The sequence below is a fragment of the Cetorhinus maximus genome, chromosome 18, assembly GCF_964194155.1.
Source record: "Cetorhinus maximus chromosome 18, sCetMax3.hap1.1, whole genome shotgun sequence".
Classification (NCBI taxonomy): Eukaryota; Metazoa; Chordata; class Chondrichthyes; order Lamniformes; family Cetorhinidae; genus Cetorhinus; species Cetorhinus maximus.
In genome coordinates, this window is record NC_135896.1 from 44,246,292 (window position 1) to 44,273,290 (window position 26,999).

The following is a 26,999-nucleotide window of genomic DNA, read 5'->3' on the forward strand; positions in this document are numbered from 1 at the left end:
CAATCATGAGGGTATGAAGACAGAAATGGCTAAATGCTAAATTTCTAAATGCTCTTCTATTATATCCTTTATAATGGACTCTTAAACATTTTCCCAATGCCAGATGTTAAGCTAACTGGCCTATAGTTACCTGTTTTTTGTCTCCCTTTTTTGAATAAGGATGTTACATTGGCAGTTTTCCAGTCATCTGGGACTCTGGCACAATCTAAGGATTCTTGGAAGATTACTACTAGTGCATCCACTATCTTTGTAGCTACTTCCTTTAATATCCTTGGATACAACCCACCTGGTCCAGGGGACTTATCAGCCTTTGGCCCCATTTGTTTCCCTAGTACTTTTTCCTCTAATGACAGTTATTGTATTTCTCCCCCACACCGCCCCCCCCCACCCCCCAAACCTTTTGCCCCTTGATTATTTAGTATTTTTGGAATGCTATTAGTTTCTTCTACCGTGAAGACTGGTTCAACTCCTCTGCCATTTCCTGGTTCCCCATTATTATCTCCCCAGCCTCATTCTCTAAGGGACCTATATTCACTTGGCCTCTCTCTTCCTTTTTATAAATTTAAAGCAGCTCTTACTGTCAATTTTTATATTACTTGCTAATTTAACCTCAGTTTATTTTCTCTCTTTTTTTTTTGATTATGTTTTGTTGATTTTTAAAACTTTCCGAATCCTCTGGGTTACCACTAACCTTTGCCACATTGTATGTTTTTTTTTCCAATTTGATACTATCCTTAATTTCCTTGATTAACCATGGTTGGTTTATACCCTTCCTTGAATCCTTCTTCCTCTTTGGGCTATATCTTTGTTGTGAGTCATGAACTATTTTCTTAAACATCTGCTATTGTTCATCAACCATCTTTCCTGCTAAACTCCTTTCCCAGTCCACTCCAGCCAACTCTTCCCTCATTCCTTTGTAATTACCCTTATTTAAGTTAGCACTGTTGTTTCCAACCCAGGTTTCTCACTCTCAAACTGAATGCTAAATTCTGCCATATTACGGTCACTGTTTCCTAGGGGATCTTTTACTCGGAGATCATTTATTAAACATGCCTCATTACACATTACCAGATCCAAAATACCAAATTACCAGATCCAAAATCATGCCTGACAAATTAGAATTCTTTGAGGAGGTAACAAACAGTATAGATAAAAGGGGAACCAGTAGATGTAATATATTTGGATTTCCAAAAGGCATTCAAAAAGGTACTGGTTGGATCCACAACATATTGTTATTGGGAACTGTCCCAAATATACTATGAATTCTTGCTCATGGTTACCTCTGCCAATTTGATTTTCCCAATCTACATGAAGATTAAAAATTTAATTAAACATATCCCATCTCATGTGACTGTGTCACATGAGATGGGACATGTTTTTATATTTCAGAAAGCTTTTTTTTATTTGATTCATAAACCTCATGGATGAGGTTTCCTAAAAAATGTAAAGGCTGCTTGGCCTTTTCGCTTGCCCACCATGGAGAAAGGCTGCAGCACAGAGGGATTTGGGAATCCTTGTGCATGAATCACAAAAAGCTAGTGTAGAAGTTCAACAGGTAATAGGGAAGGCAAATGGAATGTTGGTCTTTATTTCAAAGGGAATGGAGTATAAAAATAGGGAAGTCTTGCTAAAACTATACAAGGCACTAATTAGGCCACACCTAGAATACTGTGAATAGTTTAGGTCCCTTTATCTAAGGAAAGATATACTGGCATTGGAGGCAGTCCAGAGAAGCTTCACTATGTTGATCCCGGCCATGGAGAGGTTTTCTTATGAGGAGAGGTTGAGTAGGTTGGGCCTATACTCATTGGAGTTTAGAAGAATGAGAAGCGACCTTATTGAAACATATAAGATTCTTAAGGGGCTGGTCAGGGTAGATTCTGAGAGGTTGTTTTCTCCTTGTGGGAGGGTCTAGGACCACAGGGCATAATCTCAGAGTAAGGGATCACCCATTTAAGACAGAGATGAGGAGCAATTTCTTCTGAGGGTAGTGAATCTGTGGAATTCTTTACCATAGAGGGCTGTAGAGGCTGCTCATTAAATATATTTGAGGCTGAGATAGATAGACTTTTAATCATTAAGGGAATCGAGGGTTATGGAAAAAAGGCAGGAAAGTGGAATTGAAGATTATTAGATCAACCATGACCTCATTGAATGGCGGAGCAGACTCGATGGGCCGAATGACCTACTTCTGCTCTTATGTCTTATGGTCTCCCCTAAGTACAGCATTCCCTCGATACTCACTGAAGTGTTGCCTATATTTCGTGCTCAAGTGTCTGAAGTGGAACGTATGAACATAGAAATAGTAGCAGAAGTCAACCATTTGGCCCCTCGAGCCTGCTCCGCCATTCAATAAAATCAAGGCTCATCTGTTTGTGTTTCGAATTCCATGTTCCCATTTACCCCTGATAACCTTTGTTCCCTTGCCTAACAAGAATCGATTTATCTCCGCCTTAAAAATATTCAATGACCCCTCCTCTGCTGCCTTCTGAGGCAGAGTGTTCCAAAGTTGCACAACCCTCAAAGAGAAAATTTCTCTTCAGCTCTGTCCTAAAAGGGCAACCCCTAATTTTAAAACAGTGCCCCCTAGTTCTGGACTGACCGACAAGACGAAACATCCTTTCCATGTCCACCTTGTCGAGACTGTTCAGGATCTTATATATTTCAATCCAGTCACCCCTCACTCTTCTAAATTCCAGTGGAGCTAGTCTGTTCAATCTATCCTCATAAGAAAACTTGCTCATTCCAGGTATCAATCAAGTAAACCTCATCTGTACCTCCTCCCCCCTCCAACATATTTACATCCTTCCTTAAATGAGACCAAAAGTACACACGGGAGGATTTTCCCCTCATCGGGCAGGCCTGGGAGTGTCCGCCTCCTGCGATCGGACCCCGACCATGATTTCACACTGGCTGGCAAATTAATGGCCAGCCAGCGTGAATCGTGTGCTGAAACGCTTAGCGCTGCCTGGATAGGGGAGGAGGAGGGCGAGTGCGGAAGTCAGCGCATGCGCGCGGGTGCATTTACAAAAAGCTCCCTGAAGGCACAGAGCTGCCTCAGGGAGCTGAAGATTTTTTACACTTAAAATAAACTTTTCAAAAAAAGGAAAACATGTCCCCTCATGTGACTCTGTCACATGAGCAGGGACATGTTGAAAATTATTTTAAAACACTTTAATTTTATTTTTAATTAACATCGGAAACCTCATCCCGCCTGTGGATGAGGTTTCCTCAAAAATCCGAAGGCCGCTTGGCCTATTCGCTGCCCTCTAACCATAAGGTTGGACGGGCAGGGAAATATTCTATTTAAATTAATGGGCTTTACAGCCCTCTTAATTGTCAGCATGCTGCCGCCTCCCACGTGTGCCCGCCCAACAAAATTTGCGCAAGTGCACAATGACGTCGGGATGCTCGCCCGACGTCATTGCGCGTTATTTCACGCTCGTGCATGTTGGGCACGTGCCCGCACAGAGGTGAAAATTCAGCCCACAGTCATTTGAGATATGGTCTCACCGATGCCCTGTTGCCCTGTATAACTGAAGCATAACATCCTTACTTTTCTGTTCAATACCTCTTGTAATACGCCTTCTTGATTACATACCGTACCTACATATGAACTTTTTGTGACTCATGCACTAAAACAGCTAGATCTGTACCTCGGAATTCTGCCGTCGTTCTCTATTTAAGTAATATTCTGCTTTTTTATTCTTCCTTCCAAAGTGAATTTTTTCCCACGTTTCAAATTTTTTCACATTTTACTCCATCTGCCAGATTTTTGCCCAATCATTCAAGCGTTCTATATCCATCTGCAAGCACCTTATCTCTTCTTTACAACATACTTTCCTACCTATCATTGTGTCATCTGCAAATTTAGCTACCATGCCTTCCCTCCCTTCATCTAAGTCATTGATGTAAATTGTAAAAAGTTGAAGTGCCAGCACAGACCCCTGCGGGTCTCCACTCGTCACATCCTGCCAATCAGAAAAAGGTCCATTTATACATAATCTCTGTTTTTTGCCAGCCAGCCAATCTTCTATCCATGCTGTTACCCCCTATACCATGAGCTTTTATTTCCCGCAATAACCTTTGATGTGACACCTTATCAAATCCCTTCTGGATATCCAAGTACAGTATGTCTACAGGCTCCCCTTTATCCACAGCACATGTTACTCCCTCAAAGAACTCTAATAAATTGGTTAAACATGATTTCCCTTTCACAATATCAGATTGACTCTTCCTGATTACTTTGAGTTTTTCTAGATACCCAGCTATAACCCCTTTAATTATCGATTCTAACATCTTCCCCACGACAGACATCAAGCTAACTGACCTATAGTTTCATGTTATCTGCCTCGCTTCCTTTGCTCAGGACCGCTTCCCTAGTGATTGTAATTTCACCAAGTTCCTCTCTTCCATCCACCTCCTGATTTACAGCTATTACTGGAATATTTTTGTATCCTCTATAGTGAAGACAGAAGCAAAATATTTGTTCATTTCATCCACCATTTCCTTTTTATCTACTATTACCTCTCCATTCTCACTCTCTAGAGGACCAACACTCACTTTGCTTACTCTTTTCCTTTTTAAATATCTGTAGAAGCTCTTGCTATCTGTTTTCACATTTCTAGCTAGCTTCCTCTCATACTCTAATTTCTTTCTCCTGATTAACCTTTTGGTCATTTTCTGCCATTCTTTATATTCTGACCAATCATCTGACCTGCCACTCATCTTTGTGCAGTTATAGGCCCTTTCCTTAAGTTTGATGCGCTCCCTAACTTCTTTAGTTAACCACGGATGGTGGGTCCTCCCTTTAGAATTTTTCTTTATAGTAGGAATATACTTACTCTGAGTATCCTGAAATATCCTCTTAAATGCCTGCCACTGCTTCTCTATTGATCTATCCCCTAGCCTAGTATCCCAGTTCACTTCAGCTAGCTTTCATGCCCACATAGTTGCTCTTATTTAAGTTTAAAATATTAGCCTTAGACGCACTCTCCTCCCTTTCAAACTGCATGTAAAATTCAATCATACTGTGGTCACTGCAATCTAGAGGTGCCTTTACTCTGAGGTCATTAATTAATCCTGTCACATTACACAGTACCAAGTCTAATATAACCTGCTCCCTGAATGGTTCCAGAGCATGCTGCTCAAAGAAACTATCTTGAAACGTTCTATGAACTCCTCATCCAGGCTACTACTGCCAATTTGACTTTTCCAGTTTATGGGTGGAATCATCGCAAATTTGCATAAAGTGTGGAAGCAGGTGGGAAAAAGTACATTTTACCCGCCAGCCCCAATGGCGGCTTTTCACGCTGTATCGTCCCATTCTGACCTCATTAAATGCGCATCCCTGGGAAACACGCCAGGTCACTGGTGGGGCAGCCTCTGATTTGCCCATTCTGCTGTCACCTCAGGCGTTCAATAAACCAGGCGCCATATTTAAAGGCTGCCTCTGCACAGAGCTAGTACTCCTCAAGGGATGGGAAGTTGCAGGGAACTGTTGGCTGCCAAAAGGGAAGAAACATGCTGCCCCCAGATTTAGTACCGCCTCCCTTGAGTGCTTACTGGATGCAGTGGAGGCCCGCTGTGCAGCCCTCTACCCCCACTCTGGGCGAAGATCAGCAAGCAAGGTCACCAATTCAGCATGGGAGGCGGCTGCAGCGGTAGTCAGCACTAACACCCTGCAAAAGAGGACAGCCATCCAGTGCAGTGCTCATCCGTTCCACCAGGGTAAGTCACTCTTCTCATCACTCTCAACTCTCACTCTCAAACCCATAGCACACCCACAAGCATCTCACACTTCGAGGAATAACACCACTTACTCACACACCCTCACATCTCCATCAGCCTCATATCTTCCGGAGCTCGTGTCCTCATCCCGTCCATGGCTCCACTCACCACACAAACATTCCACGCAGTGCCATGCGTCCTGCTCACACACTCCATCTGTTTTCTTGCAGGAGAAGCTGGCTCACAACTGCAGGGATAGGTCCCAGACCAGGGGTGAAGTGGCCCACATTAAACCCCTCATTCACTTTGAGGAGCGTGCCATCGCACTGACTGGTGAGGATGTGGATCGTGCTTGCGGTGACAGTGAGGTAGGTGGCGAACACCCACGTGAGGATCCTGCACCTCTCCTCTCAACGCAACTGTGAATGCTCTCTTTCCTGCTTTTGACTGTGCTGCCATGCACTCTACCTCTACTTTGGTTCACAGGGAGCTCTGCCAAGCGACCAACACCCTCAGCCAGCCAGTCCCTCAGCTCCATCCAGATCCGCACCTCCAGCAAAAAGGACATCTCCTCCATTGAAGAGCTGGAAATAAGCAGCCTAGAAGACCCATCACAGCACATACCCACATCCTCTACCAGCACAGACACACACACCTTGGTGGGACCTAGATGTAGAGCAGGCTCAGGCTCACAATCTAGTGGTCACCGCACGGACACGTGTCCGCAGCAGGATGAGGCAGGTTCAGCCTAGCACCCCAGCACTTGGAGGACTGCTGTGAGGTTCGAGTCAGATGACAAGCCTCTGGATTCGGCCTTCCAACTCATCGTGGAGAACTAGCAGATCAGACAGACCAACTGTGTTGGGGATTGTAAGTTTCAGCCAAATGGTAGTGATATTGGTCTGAGGGTTTTGTGAAGGTTTGGGGCGAAAGCTTGGTGTTTTTTTGCTGGTAACTTGTTTCAGCCATATCTTGATGATATCGGTCCGATGAGTTTTTCTTAAGGTTACAGGACAAGATGTGGCATTTTGCCTGTGTTTTTGTAAGTTTGAGCCCGAGTTGTGGTGACTGTGTCGGGTACTGGGAACAGGTTGTTTTAAATTTTGGGGTTTTGCACTCTGGGGTTGTAAGTGATTCAATAAAGTGATTGTGAATTATGAGAAGAAACTTGTCTCGCTGGTCATGAAGTTGAAGTACCATTTTTAGTCCATCTTGGCCCTTCACAAAGATAACATGTAACAGACCAACAAGGAGATTACACCTTCTCACCAAAACACTCCCACAGGCCACCTGCTCAAATCTGACCCACAAAGTAAGATACTAATTTCTCCCTGCTTTACTCAAGCTCACTGCCCAAGAATAATCTCAAACCCCTCCAACCACCAAGGTATAGTGTTGCCAAAATACACAAAGTTATACAAGTTCCACCATCTAAACGCAAACTTCTTGTAATCTACCATACACCATGATCCAAGAAAGGGTAAACTTTGCTGATCAATACAAATGTAAATATTTTAAAGTGAATAAATGTATGCAACAAGTTGTACTATTACATCTTAACATGTTCTGATTGTGGTCAAAGCACAAGCTGCAGGATTTACAGCAGGCTTTTCATATTTGTTTTTTGTAGATAGCTTTTCTTCAGAGTTCCATTTTCAAACCTTTTTTGTTGCTCTTTTGCTCATATGTCTATTTCCCCAAAAGGCACCTTGTAAACTGAATGCTGTTCTTACTTTGTAAGGCGCATAACGTTAAGCCACTATTTGCAAAATATGTTGTAACAAGTTTTATTTATTTTTGACACACCGATCATAAAGTTAATTGAAATAATTCTGTGAATTAATGAATTTTGTTCAGTTTTACCCCAACTAATTTTTGGAAAAGAAAAACCTTTTAATATAACTAAAAAGTAAGATTTCTTTAACACTTATCGCAAAAGCAGCTATCCAATATAGATGGAAAGACATCATAACTTATAAAAGTTTATTAGAACAGCAAACAGTAGCAATTTCATCATTATCCACAACAGTAAGCAACATAATCAGCTTGCTGTATGGTCATGGACTCCATATTACAATATACTACAAATCTAATAAGCTTGATAAGCACCATATTGGCCACCAATATCATCACTATGAAAAGTGAGAAATTTGTGGTCCAGCCACTTCAAACTGCTGAATTATAGACTGACGTTGCTCAGCAACAGTATTAATGAATTTTACTGATGATCTTAAATGAACCAGCAAAACGGTACTGGGAAAATAAATTAGGTCAAAATTTTTCTAGAATCTGGCAATGTATCAAAGATGAACAAATATAACATTCAAAATTATATCGAACACTGAAGTTTCACATATTCAATTTCCTTTAATTACCAGAGTTTTTAAGGATGTGACGCTATGACCTCATGTTTTTATTTAAAATTCCTGCTCTTACAAGTAGCTCAAGATTGGCATGTCAAGGATTTTAGCAACTAAACTCATCACCTCTGTCTAGAAAGTCTTTAAAGACAGATTAAAAATTAACAATTTAAAATTGTAACATGCAGCATGCATATGTCATCAACACTTTGATATAAGACTGATTATAATCAAAATTAAGGTTCTGAAGGTTAAACACAGTGTTGCATTGTCCTTATAAACTGATGCCTGGTTGTTTGAATTACCAATAAGCTTTACTTGCACCTTTTTGAGACTCACTTCTTAATACGGTACAAGTAAGAATGTGTAATTTCCTGAGCAGATGAGTTGATTTTTTAAAAAACAAGTTGCAATGCAAATCAGCCATCATTTTTCATACAAAGCTATAACGTATGGAAGTTAAGGTAATGTAATTAGCTAGGAGAATGAACCTGAATGAAGCTTGGTATCATCTGAACCCTGAGATTAGAATATTTGAAAAAGGCATCGTCAAAATACAATGGAGTGCGAGATACTTTACAGGAGGGTGCAATAATGGTCAGAAATTTCATGTCATTGTGTTCTTAGATATCTACTCAATGACTTTAAAAATTTGATTAAATTAAGTACAAGGTCTGAAAACTACGTTGTAAACTTTATTCTAAAGCTGATAGGGTACATTTGCTGCAGCATTGCTCTTGATGACCAACCTTGCAATGCTGCAGTAGAAAAGCAGAAAAAGTCACTTCAGAAACTAGATCCATCTGAAAACGTCATCATTTTTACTTTTTCTAATTACAGCACTTACTTCTCTGATCAGCAATAGGGCATTTGGCTGTAATTCATAATGAGCCATGGCCCCTAATCGCATTTGTGGTTTGGTTACATCTGTTTGGAGTCTCACAAAAGCTATAGTTTAGCTGGAAAGATGAAAATCTGTGGCTTATTTTTGCTGCCTTTGAAACGTGGTTCTAATATCTTAGTTCAGGGAAGGCAGTTTTTTATTGGCTTTATCAATAATTTTCTACTTTCCATTTTGTTTCTCAAACACTAAGTATAGACTAAAAGTATGGAAATATAGCTATTATGGTTTATATTATGAATGTAAGTTATGTTTTATATGGTACCTTTAAATGTATAAATTGTCCCAAGGCACTTCACAATTAGACATAGTGAAAATGAATGTCCACTCAGGAAGGACGCAATTTGGATGGGTTTTGTTTGATTTTTGAGGAAGTTTTTGATTTAAAAAAAAGAGTTGACTTAGGAAAGGGTTTTAAAGAGTAGGACAATGTGGCTAATGTTTCTGTTATTAATGGGAGATACACAGATGGCTGGAGTTAAAAGTACATTGGAGAATCTCCAACGTGGGATAAAGCTATGAAGGGATTTATGGATGAGGGCACAGATTTTGAATGAAACACATGGGTGCATGGAGCCAATGTAAGGTAGTGAGAATGAGGGTGATGGCAAATTGAACTCATCGCAGGGAAGGAGACATAGTTTAGTTTTAAACGCTTTGGTACACTTGTTTCGGGGGTGGGCGCGGCCAGGAAGAAGTTAAGATTCTAGAGACACATTTTATCAGAAGTGGGGAGGGGGAGGCAGGGGTGGGGGTGCTGAGGTACAGATGGGGATGGAGCAGTTGGGCCAGTGTTGCAGAGGTGAAAGTAAGTGCACTTGACTAGTTGTAAAATGATGTCTAAAGCTCAGCTCAAATCAAACTGGACGTCGAGAATATAAATATCCTGGTTCAGCCCGAGTGTGGCCGGGAATGATAACGGAGTCATGGCTAAAGAAGGTTGTTTAATGGAGAGAGCTAAAATGAAGACTTTTGTCCCCCTAATGTAGAATTCGAGGAAGGTGGCTCATTCAGATCTTGATGCCATACAACCAATCTAGTGGCACAGGTAGTCAAAGGGTCAAGAGAAGTAGTGGAGAGGTAGAGCCCTCTGCTCAGCCTGGAAAGTCTGAAGTGTAACATTCTAGGTTACCTTACTGAACAGTTATCCTCCTTAAGGAATCCTTTCCTAATGCAACTTCTCTCTAGACTGTAGAGTTTGAACTTTGCTTACCCGCTTTACATTTGGAATCATTTGTCAATATGCCATGACCAAAAAATAAATGTAGTATTCCAACCAACTGCAGTTTAACAAGTGTGTTATAAAGCCTTGGTATAATCCTAACTTTTGGCTGTGTCCAAATATTCAACTAGCTTTATTAACTTTTAAGTTGTTTCCTTTGTTCACAATGATTTGCAGTGTGTTTAAAGGAAATGATAATTTTGCTAAAATACATCCTTTATAATATCAAATGTCTCTGTCCATTTTTTTTCATGAATGGAGACTGGCTTATTAATGTTTTTGTCATTGGCTTATATAAATCAAAACAAACTAGACACTGTAGTGATACGTTTAAGTTGTCAACTGTCTAAGATTGTGTGCAGAAGCATTCCACAATAAATATGTCAAACATATTAGTTACAGGAACTTTACTTCTAATACTTGGATAATAGGATTGTCCTGTGAAGAGATATTGAGTAGACTAGGCCTCTAGCCCCTAGAATTTAGAAGAATGAGATGAGATCAAATTGAAGTATATAAAATTCTTGTAAGGGCTTGAAAGATTAGACCCTGGGAAGATGTTTCCCCTGACTGAAGAGTCTAAAACTAGGGGGTCACTGTTTCAGAATAAGGGGCTGGCCACTTAGAACTGAGATGAGGGGAAATTTTACTCAAAGGGTTGTGAATCTTTGGAATTCTCTATCCCATAGGGCTGTGGATACTCAATCATTGAGTACATTCAAGACCAAGATCAACAGAGTTTTGGGTACTAAGGGAAACGGGGATAATGTAGGAAGGTAGAGTTGAGGTCGAAGAAGATCAACCATGATCTTACTGAATGGTTTAGCAGGTTGAAAGGACCTATTCCTGCTCCTATTTCTTATGTTCCAGCATTCTGCATCATGAAATGTACTCATATCATGGTCTGTTCAACGAGAAGGATCTTAGTAGAAATTCTGGTTTTCATACAATGAATATTTCTATATTTATCCACAAAAAAATCCTGAAGTGTCCAATTCAAAGGATTCCCAGCTTGGTCCAAAATTCTGATTTTTTAAACTGGGTTTGACATTTTTTTTCCCCCCCCAGGAGCAACTTAAAATTGCACTGAAAGCAGTGCATCACTTCAGCAGGCAGTAAAGTCAAAGACCTAGCAAATGTTCATAAACTTCCCATATAACCTGTGTTTTTTGCAAAGCTTAATCGGATTTATTTTTCAGCCTGAATGTTTAGTTCTCAATTGCAATGAATCCCCACTAATCATTTATCGATATTTTGCTTGCTCCCAATTATTAGCATGCTACAAGGGACTGTGTAATTTGTTTGTGTATGTATGTATGTATGTATGTATATGTGTGTATGTGTGTGTATATATATATATATATATATATGCAGCATGATTTAAGAGCAAGGATATTTCAAATGATTAAAATGTTTGATTTGAAAGATTCTAGCATCGTATGCCAAGTACGAAAGGTCCTGCAGACTAATAACTGCTGGCTTATTATAGATATCCAAACTACACGAGAAACCCATTATCTTACAGAAAATTTAAGTAATTCCAAATCAAATACAAATATGCTCGAGTATCCATTTAGCAGTTTTAAATGGAATTAAATGTGTTGAAAATTGAAACCAAAAAACACTGCTTAAGCTTCCCAAAAAAAGGAATGAAAAATAGGGAGCAACAAAACAGAGAGAATTTAAGACAGACTCATGAAATTTAATGCAGAGTAAATGCTAAATATTGCATTTTGGGTGGAAGAATAAGGAGAAGCAATATAAAAATGGTACAATTCTACAAATGGTAAGATTGAGAGATACCTGGCTGCTTACATACACAAATATTTGAAGGTAGTAGGACAAGTTGATAAAGCATAAAATATTCCTGGCTTGATAAAGGTAGAGTGTACAAAAACTAGTAAGTTTATGATAACCCTTTACAAATCACTGGTTAGGCCTCAGTTGGATTATTGTGTCCAATTCTGGGCACCACTTTAGGAAGGATGTCAAAATCTTCGAGAGGGCAGTGGAGATTTAGCAGAATGATAGGGATGAGAGATTTCAGTTGTGTAGAGACACTATAGAAGCTGGCATTGTTCTCCTTACAACAGAGAAGGTCAAGGGGAGATTTAATAGGTGTTCAAAATTAAGAGGGATTTTCATAAAAGTAAATAGGGAGAAACTGTTTCCACTGACTGCAGTGTCTGTAAACAGAGGGCACAGATTTAGGATAATTGGCAAAAAAGACTAGGAGAGGTGAGAACACATTGCCTAAAAAGGTGATGGAAACAGATTAATAGCAACTTTCAAAAGGGAATTGGATATAAACTTGAAAATATCTGCAGAGCTATGTACAGACACAATGGGCCAGAGAGTCGTCTCCTGTGCTTTATGATTCTATAATCAATCATATCCTTTTCCCTACCAACAGTAAATATATTGACTTTGTTAAGGGCATTTATTTTGTTATGCAAGATCGATCCCATTCACTGGGTCAAAACCATATTCAGGTTTGAATAAAATGAAAGAAGAAAGTATTGAAAAACTAAAGCTCTAGAAGTTATTATAGTGCAGAAAATACTGCACGACTTTAACTGACTAGTCAAAGAACGCAGCTGTATAAAATTCAGAAAGGTCTTTGAAAGAATATTGTGCTTCCAATATTTTCTTAAGCCTAAGCTAATGCAATTCTTAAATCCTTTTATCACTATCGAAATAATAGTCTATTATTCAAGATCCCATTTACTTTGGGAACCATGCTAAAACTCTGCTAAAATTTGAACTGCATACATGTAATACTTCAATGTAAATCCTTCCAAAAACAAATCTATTGTACAACTCATTAAAGGAACACAAGTTCATTATTGGTTTGATACTGGAATAATCAGCTGCACATAAACAGACAAATACTGAAACAATGATCCTATCAGGCTTGATAATGCTTGGAAACTTCCCACATATGTCTCTAGAGCATCTGACTTTTAATCTGAGGGTCCAGGGTTTTGCCTGCATGGACTTGATGGGCCGAGTGACCCCCTTCAATGCCATAACAACTCTATGACACGTGTTGCAACACATCTATACTATTGTTTAATTTCATTAAGACAGGATAGTACTCAAAATTTGTGCAGTCATGCTACAGTTGAATCTAGAGTAAAAATGTCTTAATTCTTGGCCATTCCAACCATGTTACTTATTGCAATCTTTCCTTCCCAATGTCTGAACAGGCATTTAACAGTTTGAGTGGAGGTGTGCAGATTATCTCTTGGTAATTCAAACATCTGGTTTGGAATGGTGTTGAATATAGATTCAAAGGCAACAGGAAAGAATAAATCCTGGAGGTTAATAGCAACTGTGAATACCTTGCAATGTAATTGCTTGCAAATATTAGGCTTTCTACAATTACAATGCACTGCATTTTTTCTTTCTGCAGCAGCTAAAACTTTATGCACAGCAATTAGAGTAGCACAAGAGAGAGAAAAAAAAAAATCGCCAAATATAAGATACTCGACAAATTACATCTCAGGCTGCATTGATGCTTTTACAATTTTAGTTAGCACAAAGCGTCAAAGCGAACACAAATGTTCTGATAACAATCATATCTCACGTCTGTAGAAACTTCGACTATTTTTGGTTTTCCTCCAGTCATTAAGCACCAACTAGCAAACTTGTATGAAGAGATGTTGAATCTTTTAAGAATCTTAGCAGCAGGCAGGGATTCCTGTCACTTGGATCCCAAAAGACAATACAGCAGGTTTTTGCAGAATGACCTGGATTAAGATGCTGTTGGGTCTCTTGCAGCAATAGCAGCAGCAGGAGCTTGAGGAATTTCCAAACCAGTGTGGAGTGTCACCTATGGAGAGGTTAAGAATATAACTGATGAAAAATAATTATTTTTCAGATACTTCAACGAAACAATGAACACAGTGCATTTCCCATGATGCTCAAATTTAGAAAAGGAATACAAGTAAATAAATGCACATAATCCATGAGGGATCCCACGTATGGAGAAGTTTATCTGGGATGGATAAAGTCCCTGGTTTTTGCAGCTTCAGGCACTTGCGCATGATCTGCTTATAAAGGTTTGAACCATCACAATTTATATGTCAACCTTCTGGCAAATCAAATTCCTAGCTTGTGAAGGTCCAAATTTCTCAAGTGACAACTGGCTAGGCCTCACAACCCACTCACCTAAAATTCACAACATTAAACATTAGAAGAGACACCATTAACAATAACATTCCTGACTCTAGATGGGAACTATACATAGAGACTGCTACAGAATAGAAAGAGGTCATTCATCCAAACTGATCTATGCCAGGGTTTACACTCCTCCCCCCAGCCTCCTCTTACCCAAGGGGCTGATTCCTTTTGGCTGAATGTTTGTGGAATGACCATTTTTGGTGCAATGTCATTGGTGAATAAAACAAACAGAAAATAACCATTAGAAAACACATACTAAACAATTCACAAAAGCAGAAAGTTTATGACACCATTTTAAATATAGAAAGAAACAAAATTGTTCTTGTTAGATTTTTGTCTGGATGCATTTGTTTGATCAAGCCGCTATTTAAAACTATAGGGCAGATTTTCCAAGTTATTGCATGTAACGAATTATCTTAAATGCCTCAAGTGCGCATTTGAAAATTGTGAGGGGTTCATAAGGCATTAGGTTCGTGATTTTCTTTTTAGTTATCTCGCTATTCTTGTATATATATATATATATTAAATGTACAACGGGCGGAATTTTCCGTGCCCTCTGGCGTCACACGTGTTCGGCGGTGTGAGTGTACAATACGGCGTGAAGGCCAAAAATCGGTTTCACGGCATTGTGGAACCAGTTTGTAATCATCCACTCTACCCGTTAATGGCGAACCACGTTTCCAGCTGCCAGACATCAGGAACCTCCTTGTAATACATCTGCATATCATTATAAGCCCAGCCCACCAGAATCATCCCCCACGCTGGATCATCTGAGCACATAGATGAGAAAACATGCCGACGTGTTTCACAACGGCATATAAAAGGCATGCATTTGGCGGCCTGTACTTCACTCCGGTCTTCAAGGTTTGTTTGCCTATCTTTCTTCAGGCAGCATTCGCAGTCATCAGCGCCAGGTTTTACAGACATCACTTTTGAGGGGGGGGGCGGCCTCATGGCCTGATCTCTTCCAACCAGACCAGCCATAAGGCATCGGTGGCTCTTCAATGGCTGCAGGGCTAGAGCTTGCTTGGGGGAGGGGGGAGAAGTGACCTCAGGCAAGGGAAGAGGCTGCAGGGTGAGGGCTGTACTGGGGAAAGAGGGTATCCCAGGGCGTGTGTGGGGTCACATGTTGATCTGTGCAAGTGGCCTCAAAATGGTGAGGGCTGAGGAGGCAGTCTACAGAGGACAGGAGACCAGATGGGCATGTGAGGGTATATGTAGAGAATGGGTGGTGATGTCCCTTGAGCTGGCAGTGAGTGAGATACCTGTGAATGTGAAGGGCTTGAGTGTGAGAGTTTAGAGTGATGAGATGGTTGCCTTACCCTGGCAACACGGATGAGATCACTCATTCTCTATCTGCATTGGATGGCCAACCTCTTCTATGCAGCATTGGCACTGACCGCCATTTCCATCATCTACCAAGCCAGAGTGGTAATGTTGCTGCCCCTCCTGCAGCCAGAGTGGGTGTAGAGGACATCATAGTGGGCTTCCACATTTAAGTGTGAGACAGCAAGCAGAGTTGATAAAGAGGAACCGGTAAATGTAGTGTATTTAGATTTCCAGAAGGCATTCGATAAGGTGCCACTTAAAAGTTTATTGCACAAGATAGGAGCTCAATGCTTTTGGGGGTCATGTATTAGCACGGATTGAGCATTGGTTAACACACAGAGAGGGTCGGGATTAATTGATCCTTTTCAGGTTGGAAAGATGTAACCAGTGGAGTGCCACAAGTGTCTAGGGCCTCAATTATTTACTATTTATATTAATGACTTGGAGAAGGGGGCAGAGTGTAATATATCCAAATTTGCTGATGATACAAAAATAAGTGGGCGGGCATATTGTGATGAGGACAAGGAATCTGCAAAGGGACATAGATAGGTCGAGTGAGTGGGCAAAAACTTGGCAAATGGAGTTTAATGTAGGAAAGTGTGAGGTCATGCACGTTGGTAGGAAGAATCAAAAGGCAGACTATTATTTAAATGGAGAAAGACTCCAAAAAAGTGCAGCACAGAGATCTGGGTGTTCTTGTGCATGAAACACAAAGTTAGCATGAAGGTGCAGCAAGTAATTAAGGCGGCAAATGGAATTTTGGCTGTATTGCTAGGGGGTTGGAGTTTAAGAATAGGGAAGTCTTGTTACAATTGTACAGGGTGTTGGTGAGGCCACACCTGGAGTACTGTGTACAGTTTTGGTCCCTGTATTTAAGAAAGGATATACTGGCATTGGAGGCAGTTCAGAAAAGATTCACTAGGCTGATTTCTGGCTAGGCGGATTCAAGACCGGCTAAACAGGTTAAGCCTTTATTAGAGTTTAGATGAATGAGGGGTGATCTTATTGAAACGTACAAGATTCTGAGGGGGTTTGACAGGGTAGATGTTGAGAAAATGTTTCCATAACTGGGGGAATCTCAAACTAGAGGACATAGTTACAGAATAAGGGGGCACTCATTTAAAACTGAGATGCGAAAGAATTTCTTATCTCAGAGGGTAGTGAATGTCTGGAATTCTCTACCCGATAGAGTTGTGGAGGCTAGATCACTGAAAGTATTTAAAGAGAAGGTATCAGGAAGTTGAGGGCTATGAGGGGCTGGCACGAAAGAGGAGTTAAACCGGGGGCAGATCAGCCATAATCTTATTGAATGATGGGGCAGGCTTGAGGGGCCAAATGGCCTACTCCTGCCCCTATTTCTTATGTCCACGGCATCCAAAAGGTTCTTGAGGGATACGTCACTAAACCTGGGGGCTGCAGTCTTCTTGCCTTTTGGGGCAAAATCTTCTTTGCAGCAGTCCTGGGCTGTAAGCAGAGAGGTTTGCGCAGGGCTGTACTTTAAATGTGGCGCCTGGCGTGATGAAGTGGTGAGGTGACAGTGTGGCGGGTGAACTGGCGCCCACTCGCCAGCAAAACAGTGTTTCCCAGGAATGCATAATTAAACTGGCAGGATTGGGACAATATGCCATGAGAAGCTGCCATTGCAGCCGACAGGTAAAACGTTTCTCCCACCTGCTACCGCACTTAGTGCAAATCTGGGACGATTCCGCCTAATGTTATGTTTCAAACACATTTCATGAAATTTATAAAATAAATAACATTTTGCATTAACTACAACATCTAGAACTACTTAGAACATACACTTCAAAACTATTTCCTTTACGATGTCATCTGACACATTGATAATGGCAGCCAAATGGATGGGTAACTGGACAGACCCATTTTACTCCCCCCACTGAATCGATAGGCTCAGTAAGTCTTCCACTGAAACTTGCTTGGATCTGAGAACTGGACAATATATTCCAGATAAATTAACAATGCAGCCAAGTTTTCCCACAGCTTCCAGCTTCTTTAACAAGGCTGCATGACAAACTAGATTAAAAACCTTATAAAAATTGATGCAAGTAACTTAAAAGGGGTTTTCAGTATTACACTGAATTGGCCCAACATATTCAGATGGCTTTTTGAACTTCCACACATGTAGCTCCTAACACAAACTTGGATAAAATGATGACATAACGTGTTCTTGTCTGGATTCCGTTGGTATCATGTAGAGTCAGCAGGTTGTACATTTGAATCTATAATCCAGACTGATACTTCAAAGCAGTACCGAGGGATTGCCACATTGTCAGTTGTTCTATCTTTTGAGAGGCATTAAACTAGGCTGTTTCTGCCCATTGGTGCTTCTGAAAGATGTTGTAAGATTTCATTGCACTATTCAAAGAGTAAGTAATCCTTCCAAATGTTCCAAGACTTTGCAGCATCCAATTTTGCACATAGCAGAGGATGTTTACATAAATTATTTGACTTCAGAAGTAAATCATTGGCTGGTAAATGCTTTAGGACTCTTGAGCATGTAATACAGTGCATATAATGCAGATTTCTTTTCTTTCACTTTTCTGGAGATGTTCTTTGAGCACACCAGACTTGTCAATCACTGACATTAACCCAGAGGAACTTTCAACGTGGCTGATTTTAATCAATAGAAAAATGATTAGGATAATTTTTGTTTGTGAGCTCTTGCAGATGAACACATTGATCTTGCTTGGTTAATGAAACAGCTTCATAACAGTCTATCCACCCATGCAGCAACTCTTGCTTACTCTGAGGTAGCTACAAATGACTCTTAAGAATTAGTTGATGGTGAGTTTAGCTTCAAGGACAAGTTGATATACATATTGAAGCTAGAAAATGGCCATAACTTCTACCATGGGGGCAAGAAATTCATTGATGACATCTAAGTTCACCTTATCAGCAGTCAAACAAACACTGTCCCTTGTTTCATGGTCAGTGATATTCTTCTGGTGACAAGTGCTTTGACATTATTAGTTGAAGTAGAAAGACCATCAGCTACTTCATTTCAATGGTCATTCTTTGTGATAAGGCTAAGATCTTATGAGACATGTAAATAGGCTGTTTAAAATTTCAAACAATGCAACTGGAAATTAAATTGTGCACTATTTATAACAATCCATTTTATAGGAAATGATTTTTTTCTGCTGTATAAATTCTAATCTGTCCCCCATAACGTACTCCCCACGCCAAGTTATGAACATGACAGGGATGCGCAAGACGAATGAAAAAAATCAGAACTCAGATTCAACTCTACTTGATTATTGGAGTACAGAAACTGAAAAATCAAGCATTAAAAACTTTTTCACACTGGTGCAGGAGTTTGGGGAAAAGGCAGAGCAGTGGCATTAGGTCATAATGCCCATTTGGAGAGCCGGTGCAGACATAATGGGCCGAATGGCCTCCTGTGCTGTTAAGATTCTTAGGTCATTTAAATGCACATGTATAAAAGGAATTGAGTTTTTAAAAAATGTATATAAAATGAGTACAGTATCACAGAACACACCTGTACATTTCTATTCAGGCTTACTGCTGGGAACAGGAGGCCTTCCATATCCTCAAAAGCAACAGGTCCCTGTTGCTCATCATTAATGGAGAAGGTAAGTGTTCGCCTGTTGAAATCCAAAAGCACACCAACTGTGACTCCTTTGGTAATGCCTCCCTCAGTTCTAGGGGAAAGAAATACAAGTGCTCATTTGTTAAGTGCATAAAATAGCAATCCTGATCTGTACAATTTCCTCTGTTTTGTACATTTGATTATATTGCTTAGACCATACAAAACAGAAGCAGCTCTTTTGGTCCAACTAGAGTTTACATTCCATAAGTCTCCCACTCTCCATCTCACCCTATCAGCGTAACTTTCTACTCCTTTATCCCTCATGTACTTGACTAGCATCTACTTAAACGCATTCTCCTGCCAAATTGATCCATCTTCACTTGCTGAAACATTGTGTATATAGTCCAAAACAAAACAAACTACTGCAGATGCTGGAAATCTGAAATAAATGCAGAAAATGCTGCAAATACACAGTAGGTCAAGCAGCATCTGAGGAGACAAACATTAATGTTTCTGGTTGATAACACTTCATCAAAACTGCTTTAAAGATCATTGCTTTAACTGTTTCTTCTCCCCAGATATTGTTTGGGTTGTATTTTTATCTCTATTAAGTTCAGTACTTATGAACAGAGGTACATAATTGAAATGAGAGAAGGGATTAAATAATCTTGAAAGGGTCCATCAGCAAAACAACAACAACTTATATTCATGTAGCACCTTTAATGTAATGAAAGGTCCGAAGGCACTTAATGGGAGCATTATAAAACAAAACATTGAGTCACATCAGGAGATTTTAAGTCAGATGACCAAAAGCATGGTCAAAGGGATAGGTTTGAAGGAATGCCTTAAAGGAGGAATGAGGGGTGGAGTGGTGGAGAGGTATAGCAAGGGTATTCCAGAGCTTGGGACACAAGCAACTGAAGGCATGACTGCTAATGGTGCAACAATTAAAACTGGGGATGCAGCCAGAGTTAAAGAAGTGCAGATATCTTGGAGGGTTGTGGGGCTGAAGGAGATTAGAGATAGGGAGGGCTGAGGCCATGGGAGGATTTGAAAACAAGGATGAGAATTTTAAAATCAAGATGTTGCTTGACCGGAAGCCAATGGTGATCAGTGAGCACAGGAGCTATAGGAGAACGGGACGGTGCAAGTTTAGATAAGGGTAGCAGAGTTTTGGATTGACCTCAAGTTTTTGGAGCATACAATATGGGAATCCAGCCTGGAGTGCATTGGAATAGTCCAGCCCAGAGGTAACAAAGGCATAAATGAGGGTTTTAGCAGCAGATGAGCTGAGACAGGAGTGAAGTCAGGCATTGTTACAGAGGTGGAAATAGGCAGTCTTAGTGATGGCATGAATATGAGATCAGAAGTTCATCATGTGGTCAAATATGATACTAATGTTGTCTATAGACTGGTGTACTCTCAGACTGTTGCCAGGGAGAGGTATGGAGTCGGTAGCTAGGGGACAAAGTTTGGAGCAGGTACCAAAAACAATGGCTTTAGTCTTCCCAATATTTAATTCAACATTGGATGTCAGATTAGCAGTCTGATAATTTAGCAACAGTTGATATGTTGAGAAAGAGAGAAAAGTAAAAATCTCAGTATGGTTTTAGAGTCCTCAACAAGCACATTATAGTAGCCCTTTATAAAGTTGCTTTTAGGTGGAAAAACAGGTTGAGCTATTTCGTTCCATTTTCCCATTTCAACAGTTAAAAATCTTCCCATCTTCTTTCCCACATACCCTCTCTATTCAAATGTTTTTTCTTCTGGAAATAATTCAAAAACTGATTCCTTGGAATGAGATATACTTCGCAATTTCCCAAGGAGTAATGAGGCTCTAAACAAGTACAAGTTCTCTAATATTTGTAACAAAATACATATTGTTGAACACACATACACAAGTGATGTATATATTATTAAAGGAATGAGCTTCACTGGCTTGAATAGTAATTTCTCAACCCCCACTTTTCGTGTTTTTATAGGCAAACTCAGAACATGTTAAAAATACAGGAACTGAAATTCTCAAACGGCCATTTTAATCAGTATTAGGGGTTATGTACAAGACATTAAAGAGGAAGTTTCATCCTTCATTAGGACTTGTTAAAAATCAGCCGGAAAGCATGAGCATCTAATTTTTGCTTACACAGTGAGGGTTGGTATCATGCGGTTTGGTTAACCTGTACACTTTTCTGATATAAAGGAATTGCATTATCAGGACAGGAGATATGAAATTATGTACCTAGGTTGATTCAGTGGTCATTGCATTTCAACTCAAGGTCGATTTGACTCCCCAGCAGTTAGGTTCAATTACTCCTCTAAACCATTTGCTCAATTGAGTCCAGCATTTACAGGCTTAACAATAATCATGTTTTACTTTACCTGTTAGTGTGAGAGTTGTTATGCATAAACCAGCTTCGGTTATTATCAACATACATTGCCCAGGCCTTATCATCTTTTCCTAACATGACATCTTTCAAGACGTCAATACGGGCCACACCAAATGCAGGATCGGGATGGTTGTCGTAGCGGTCAATATTCAGCTCCCAATAATGGATACCTCTGGAAAATCCGGTGTTTCCTAGCACTACCCTGTCATCATAGCTGTTGCAGGTAACAGTGAGGTTGTCATTAGAGAACAAAATGTCAGGGTGAGCTGAACCTGAATCAAAACCAAACCAGGCAACTGGAAAAGAACAGAACATTATGCTTACTATGAGTATAACATCATGCAGAATCACATTAGAGACCACATAATAAAATCGCGTAAGATAAGAGAAAACGAAGACAAAGAATCTTACATTTTAAGAAGAAAATAAAGATCACTAAGTGATATTAAGACCAAGATTACACAGGTATATCCTTTATTTACATAAAATTAAGGCATATATGAATACTGGAATGAAAGTGGTATTGAAAGTACTTGGGGTATTTCAGAGCACTTCAAACCAGTATTATGACAGTCTTCATTCTAATACCAATTTTCCTACACCAATAATCAACAAACCAAACACAATTATAATATTTAGTTCTCACACAATCCTGATTTGGAACTGTATCGCTGGGTCAAAATCCTGGAGCTCCATTCCTAACAATACCTTGAGTGTCCCTACAATAGATGGACTGCAGTGGTTCAAGAAGGCAGCTCACCGCCACCTTCTCAAGAGTAATTAGGAATGGACAATGAATGCTGGCCTTACCAGAAATACTCATCCCAGGAAAGAGGACAAAAGAATTAGTTGTTGAATCAAAAACAGCGTGGAGTTAGACAGTTTCTGATGGTTCTGAATTATCCCATTTAGGATTTTGGTACAACTTAAACTGGGCCACATTTGGATCTAGGGTTTTTACTTGTATATTTTCCCATCACCATCCAATTGCATTCCTAAAGTCAGCTATTCCTGTGGTAAATTCCATGGACACCAGCAGCCTCCGGTACTTCATCCTTCATTAAAAACATAGCTTATTGACTGCTCACTAACTTAGGTAACCAGGAATAGGGGAGCCCAATTCTGCCCTTTTTAAACATTTATTCATTCATGGGATGTGGGTGGTACTGGCAAGGCCAATATTTGTTGCCCGCCCCCAATTGCCCTTGAACTGAGTGGCTTGCTAGGCTATTTCAGGCAGTTAAGAGTCAACCACATTACTGTGGATCTGGATGGCAGATTTCCTTTCCTAAAAAAGACATTAGTGAACCAGATGGAGTTTTTCAACAATTGATGATGGTTTCATGGTCACTATTACTGAGACGGGCTTTCAATTCCAGATTTTATTAATTGAATTCAAATTCCACCAGCTGCCATGGTGGGATTTGAAATCTTGCCCCGAGCATTAGCCTGGGCGTCTGGATTACTAAACCAGTGACATTACTACTACGCTACAGTCTACCTGGCGGGAAAACAGTCGCGCCTGCACTTTTCAGCGGGGCAACCCAGGCTAACATTTTTGCCTTCCTAACCCCAAGGCAGTAAGCCAATAGTCATAAATCTAGCCAACTCAGAAGATTATGATCTGAACCAAGGCCCCACTGATCTTCAGAGCTCAATACCAGATGGTGTGATGTGTTTAATCACAGCTTTCAGAGCCAAAATCTTACAAGGATCACTTTATTTAGGGATATTGAAGAATTAGGCTACATTGAGGCATACAGTCTTAGTCGCCTTAAATATCTCTCTCATATCCCATCTATTATCATCTTCAAGTGCAAGCTCATGGGCCTTTGTCATTATGATCAAGATCATCCTGTCAGTCTCTGCTGCTTCTCCCTTCTCTGCATGCCTACCATGTCAAACCTTGTCCCAGAACCCACCCTGCTCTAGCCATGAACCCACATCTCTCTCTAGTTCTTCTCCCATCTCCAATCATGGACGTTGATCTCACCTTGTCCACAATGTCCATCTCTTGTTCCCCTGACCTCATTCTTTAGAAGACATTGCCTACTTCCTTTCTTGGCCTCCTCCCATGCTAATCAACATTGCAAATAGTTGGCCCGCCTCAAGTACTATCTCCATTCCTTTGAAAACCACCATTACCCCCTCAAAACCCACCTATGACCCCTCTGTCTTTGCAAACTACCACTTTTCCCTTCCCTAAACAAAGTTTTTTCATCAAATTGTCAAGGACTTGTGTTCTTTTCCCCACCCCTTAAGCCCTGTCCTCCTCAACCTAGAGTCTCCCTTACTTTTTCCCCACCACTTTCCAATCCTCCTCAACTCCTCATCTCCTTCTCTCCTCTGCCCGAACTCCAATCTTTTAACCCCCATTCCCCAGTCTTCTTTCCCTGTTCCCAATTTACTAGTCCCTCTCTTGCCATATCTCCCCTGACTCCCAGTTCGCTGTCACTCCCCTTTAAACTCAGATCACCCACAATTTCTTGTACCTTAGTCCCTTGGCAGGGTAGATGCTGGGAGGATGTTTCCCCTGACTAGGAAGTGTATTCAGAATGCTAGTTTCTGGGTACTAAGGACATCAAGGAATGTGAGCCTTGAGTGGGAAAGTGAAGATGATGTAGAAAATCAGCCATACAGTAATCTTATTCAATGGCAGAGCAAGCATGAGGGGCTGAATGGTCTCCTCCTGCTCTATGTTCTTACATTACCTCTCAAACCTTTGCTCAGCCTACTCAATGTCATATCCGAATTTCTCTTTCCCTTCTCATTATCTCTGCAACCTCGTGACACAGTCTTCACCCTTGTATTTCAACACGTGTTTTCTGCTGTACAGCTCAGTGGGGCTTCTTTCATTTGGTTCCCCTCTTGTAGCCAAAGGATTTTCAGCAGTGATACATTTTCCCACCTCTGCCTAATTTCCTTCGGAATGCCCCAAATAGTTACCGTTGGCCCTCTCCTCTTCCCCATCTACACGCTTCCTTCGTGCATCATTTGAAGAAATGAAGCAGATATTTTACTGACTCAACTTGCAGGAATTCTCCCCCACATGCTGGAGTTTTAACTCCATAAGAATGCTAATGATGTCAATGATCACTTGGCAGCCACAGCAGCAGGTCAATGTGTATACCATGAATGGTGGTGGGGAGGTGAATCAGGGCATGGTTGGGTTGGGGAGGGCAATCAAGGTTCCTCAGGTAGGCATTTGGATCAAGGGGCTAAGGCCCTTATCTCCTGAATCCAACATCTTTACCTTGAGGAAGCTGCTGGGTTACCAGGTTCTGGGGAAACCCAGCTGGCATCAGTTAAATTTCAATAGCTACATAAAAATGAGGTTCAGAGCCTCACACCCTCCCCAAGAATGCATGAAGGGAGATAGGAGAGAAAGATGAAAGTTCAGGGTTAGGGCAGGAAGGAGCTTTAAAGCGAGTTTGGCCCAGTGGACTAGCAGAATGGAGGGACTCAGCAGAGGCAGCCAATCAGATGATCCCTATTTTAGTGAAAAAAATCCATGAGTTCCTTGCACATTGTTGGAGGAGAGAAATCCAAGAAAATATTTTAGCCCTTAGGGTCCTTAAAAAAGAGGAGAAACTACAGGGTGGATTTTCACTCCCAAGGCAGGTAGCATGAGCCAGGAAATTTTCCAGCTCATCACAACTGCCTCAAGAAAGAGTGCCCCAAATGGCATGATTTACATGCAGAGAGGCTGGGGGGAAGAGGAGGTGGGAGTAGTTCGGGATGGAATTAGGCCCGCCTGCTGTCCCTGGACTCAGACCAGACGCAGCCACAGGGCTGTCAAGTGGTTGAGTGCAGGGAGTTTGTCCCAGTTGTTTTCCTATATGTTAGGCCCTCCAGCCTTCACCCCTCACATCCTCTCACCCATTCCTGATTCCCAAAATGCCAACACTTGCCCCCCCAAACCATCCCAGGGTCCCTTACTGCCCCCATTCCAACTTAGTGCCAACTCATGCCAATCCATGTCGCCCATCCTCAAAACCCTTTGCCTTTACACCCTCCATCCCAACTCATCCAGTATCCACCACAGGCTGCCCTCAGGAGCCATGCTGTGATGAAAAAAAATAAAGTTCTAAATAACTATTACAAAGTTCACTATATAAAGAAAGTCCCATTCATGAAAACCTATTCAACATATTTAAATCCCCTCAAATATTTAATCCCTAATAAAAAACATTTTTATTCATATCAAAGACAGCTAATCCTTTAATAACCTTTTTGAACTGTTGAACAACTGTGAACTTAGCACCAACCATTCCCCCCACCAAGCAGTAATACTGGATTGATTTGATAGCAATTGAAACTGCTAGAACAGATTTTTTTTCAACCCTTCCAGACACCGGCAGGCTTTTTTAAAAATCACTTTTCAACAAGGGTTGGCCATTTACATAACTTGACAGTTTTACATACCTTGTCTGCCTTTCAAGAGCATTTAAGACCTCTAAAGATTCGCGAGTCCCACATTGTGGGATAAGGTACTTGCTGCAGGAAAAATATTGTCTATTTGAACTCAGCACCGGGTCTCCCCCCCACCCCCCCAAAATGGGATCTGGTGGAAATGGGGGTGAGATTTCCGGATCCTGGTCTTGCTCACCATTTTTACATGACCCTGGAGTCTCGACGACTGCGAAAATCCGGCCCTATATCCCCAGTTTACAACGCTGCGAAATGTGCATTTGAGACAGCGAACTAAGGGGAACATTAATGAAAAACCATTCAAATTCTTCCACATCAAACAAGTCTTCAGAAAAACCATTCGAACGCTCATAGTCTCATTTTATGCAAGGTTTTCATCTGGATTCTTCCATTTCTTTTCCACAGAGTAAATGGAGTTGATACAAGGAAAGAATGATTAAATTAGAGATAGACAAAGAGCAAGGGCGAAAGGAAGTATAGTACACATGAGGCTGAACTGAATTTAAGTAAAAGAAGGACATGTTGAAAGTTGAACAATGGCAAACTACTACAAAAGCATGAAGTGGAAACTCTAACCTCAGTGTTAAGACTAGCTTGGAGCACAGTTGTTACAAACATTTATTATCTGGTTGATCAGATAATGACAGCATGCAAGTTGGTTCAAGTAACTGACTTACAAATGGCACTGATAAATCTTCTGCATATCAGCTCAATGTTTTTAGCAGAGTGCAAGTCTGTAGCTGGGCACTGGTCAGCTAATATTGAGTTAATTTGAGCATGTGCACGTCTCAGCCAGAGTTAAAGTGCGGCTTCTAGATCTTTAAACTTTGAAGAGTGAAGGAAGGCAAAGATAGGCTTTTGCAAAAGAAAGTGGCTCCTCAATAAT

At 40.7% G+C, this 26,999-nt stretch overlaps 1 protein-coding gene across 1 annotated transcript in view; it reads right to left on the reverse strand.

Moving 5' to 3' along the window:
* Positions 1-11,816: 11,816 nt before the first annotated feature.
* trim9 (tripartite motif containing 9) overlaps positions 11,817-26,999 on the reverse strand; it is a 138,874-nt gene continuing 123,691 nt past the window's right edge. Inside the window, exons 9-11 of the mRNA XM_078562569.1 lie at positions 21,675-21,978; positions 19,245-19,407; positions 11,817-14,048 (exon numbers count right to left, since the gene is read on the reverse strand). Coding sequence (XP_078418695.1) covers positions 13,971-14,048; positions 19,245-19,407; positions 21,675-21,978 — 545 coding nt within the window. The 3' untranslated portion in view covers positions 11,817-13,970. The remainder of the gene's footprint in view (positions 14,049-19,244; positions 19,408-21,674; positions 21,979-26,999) is intronic.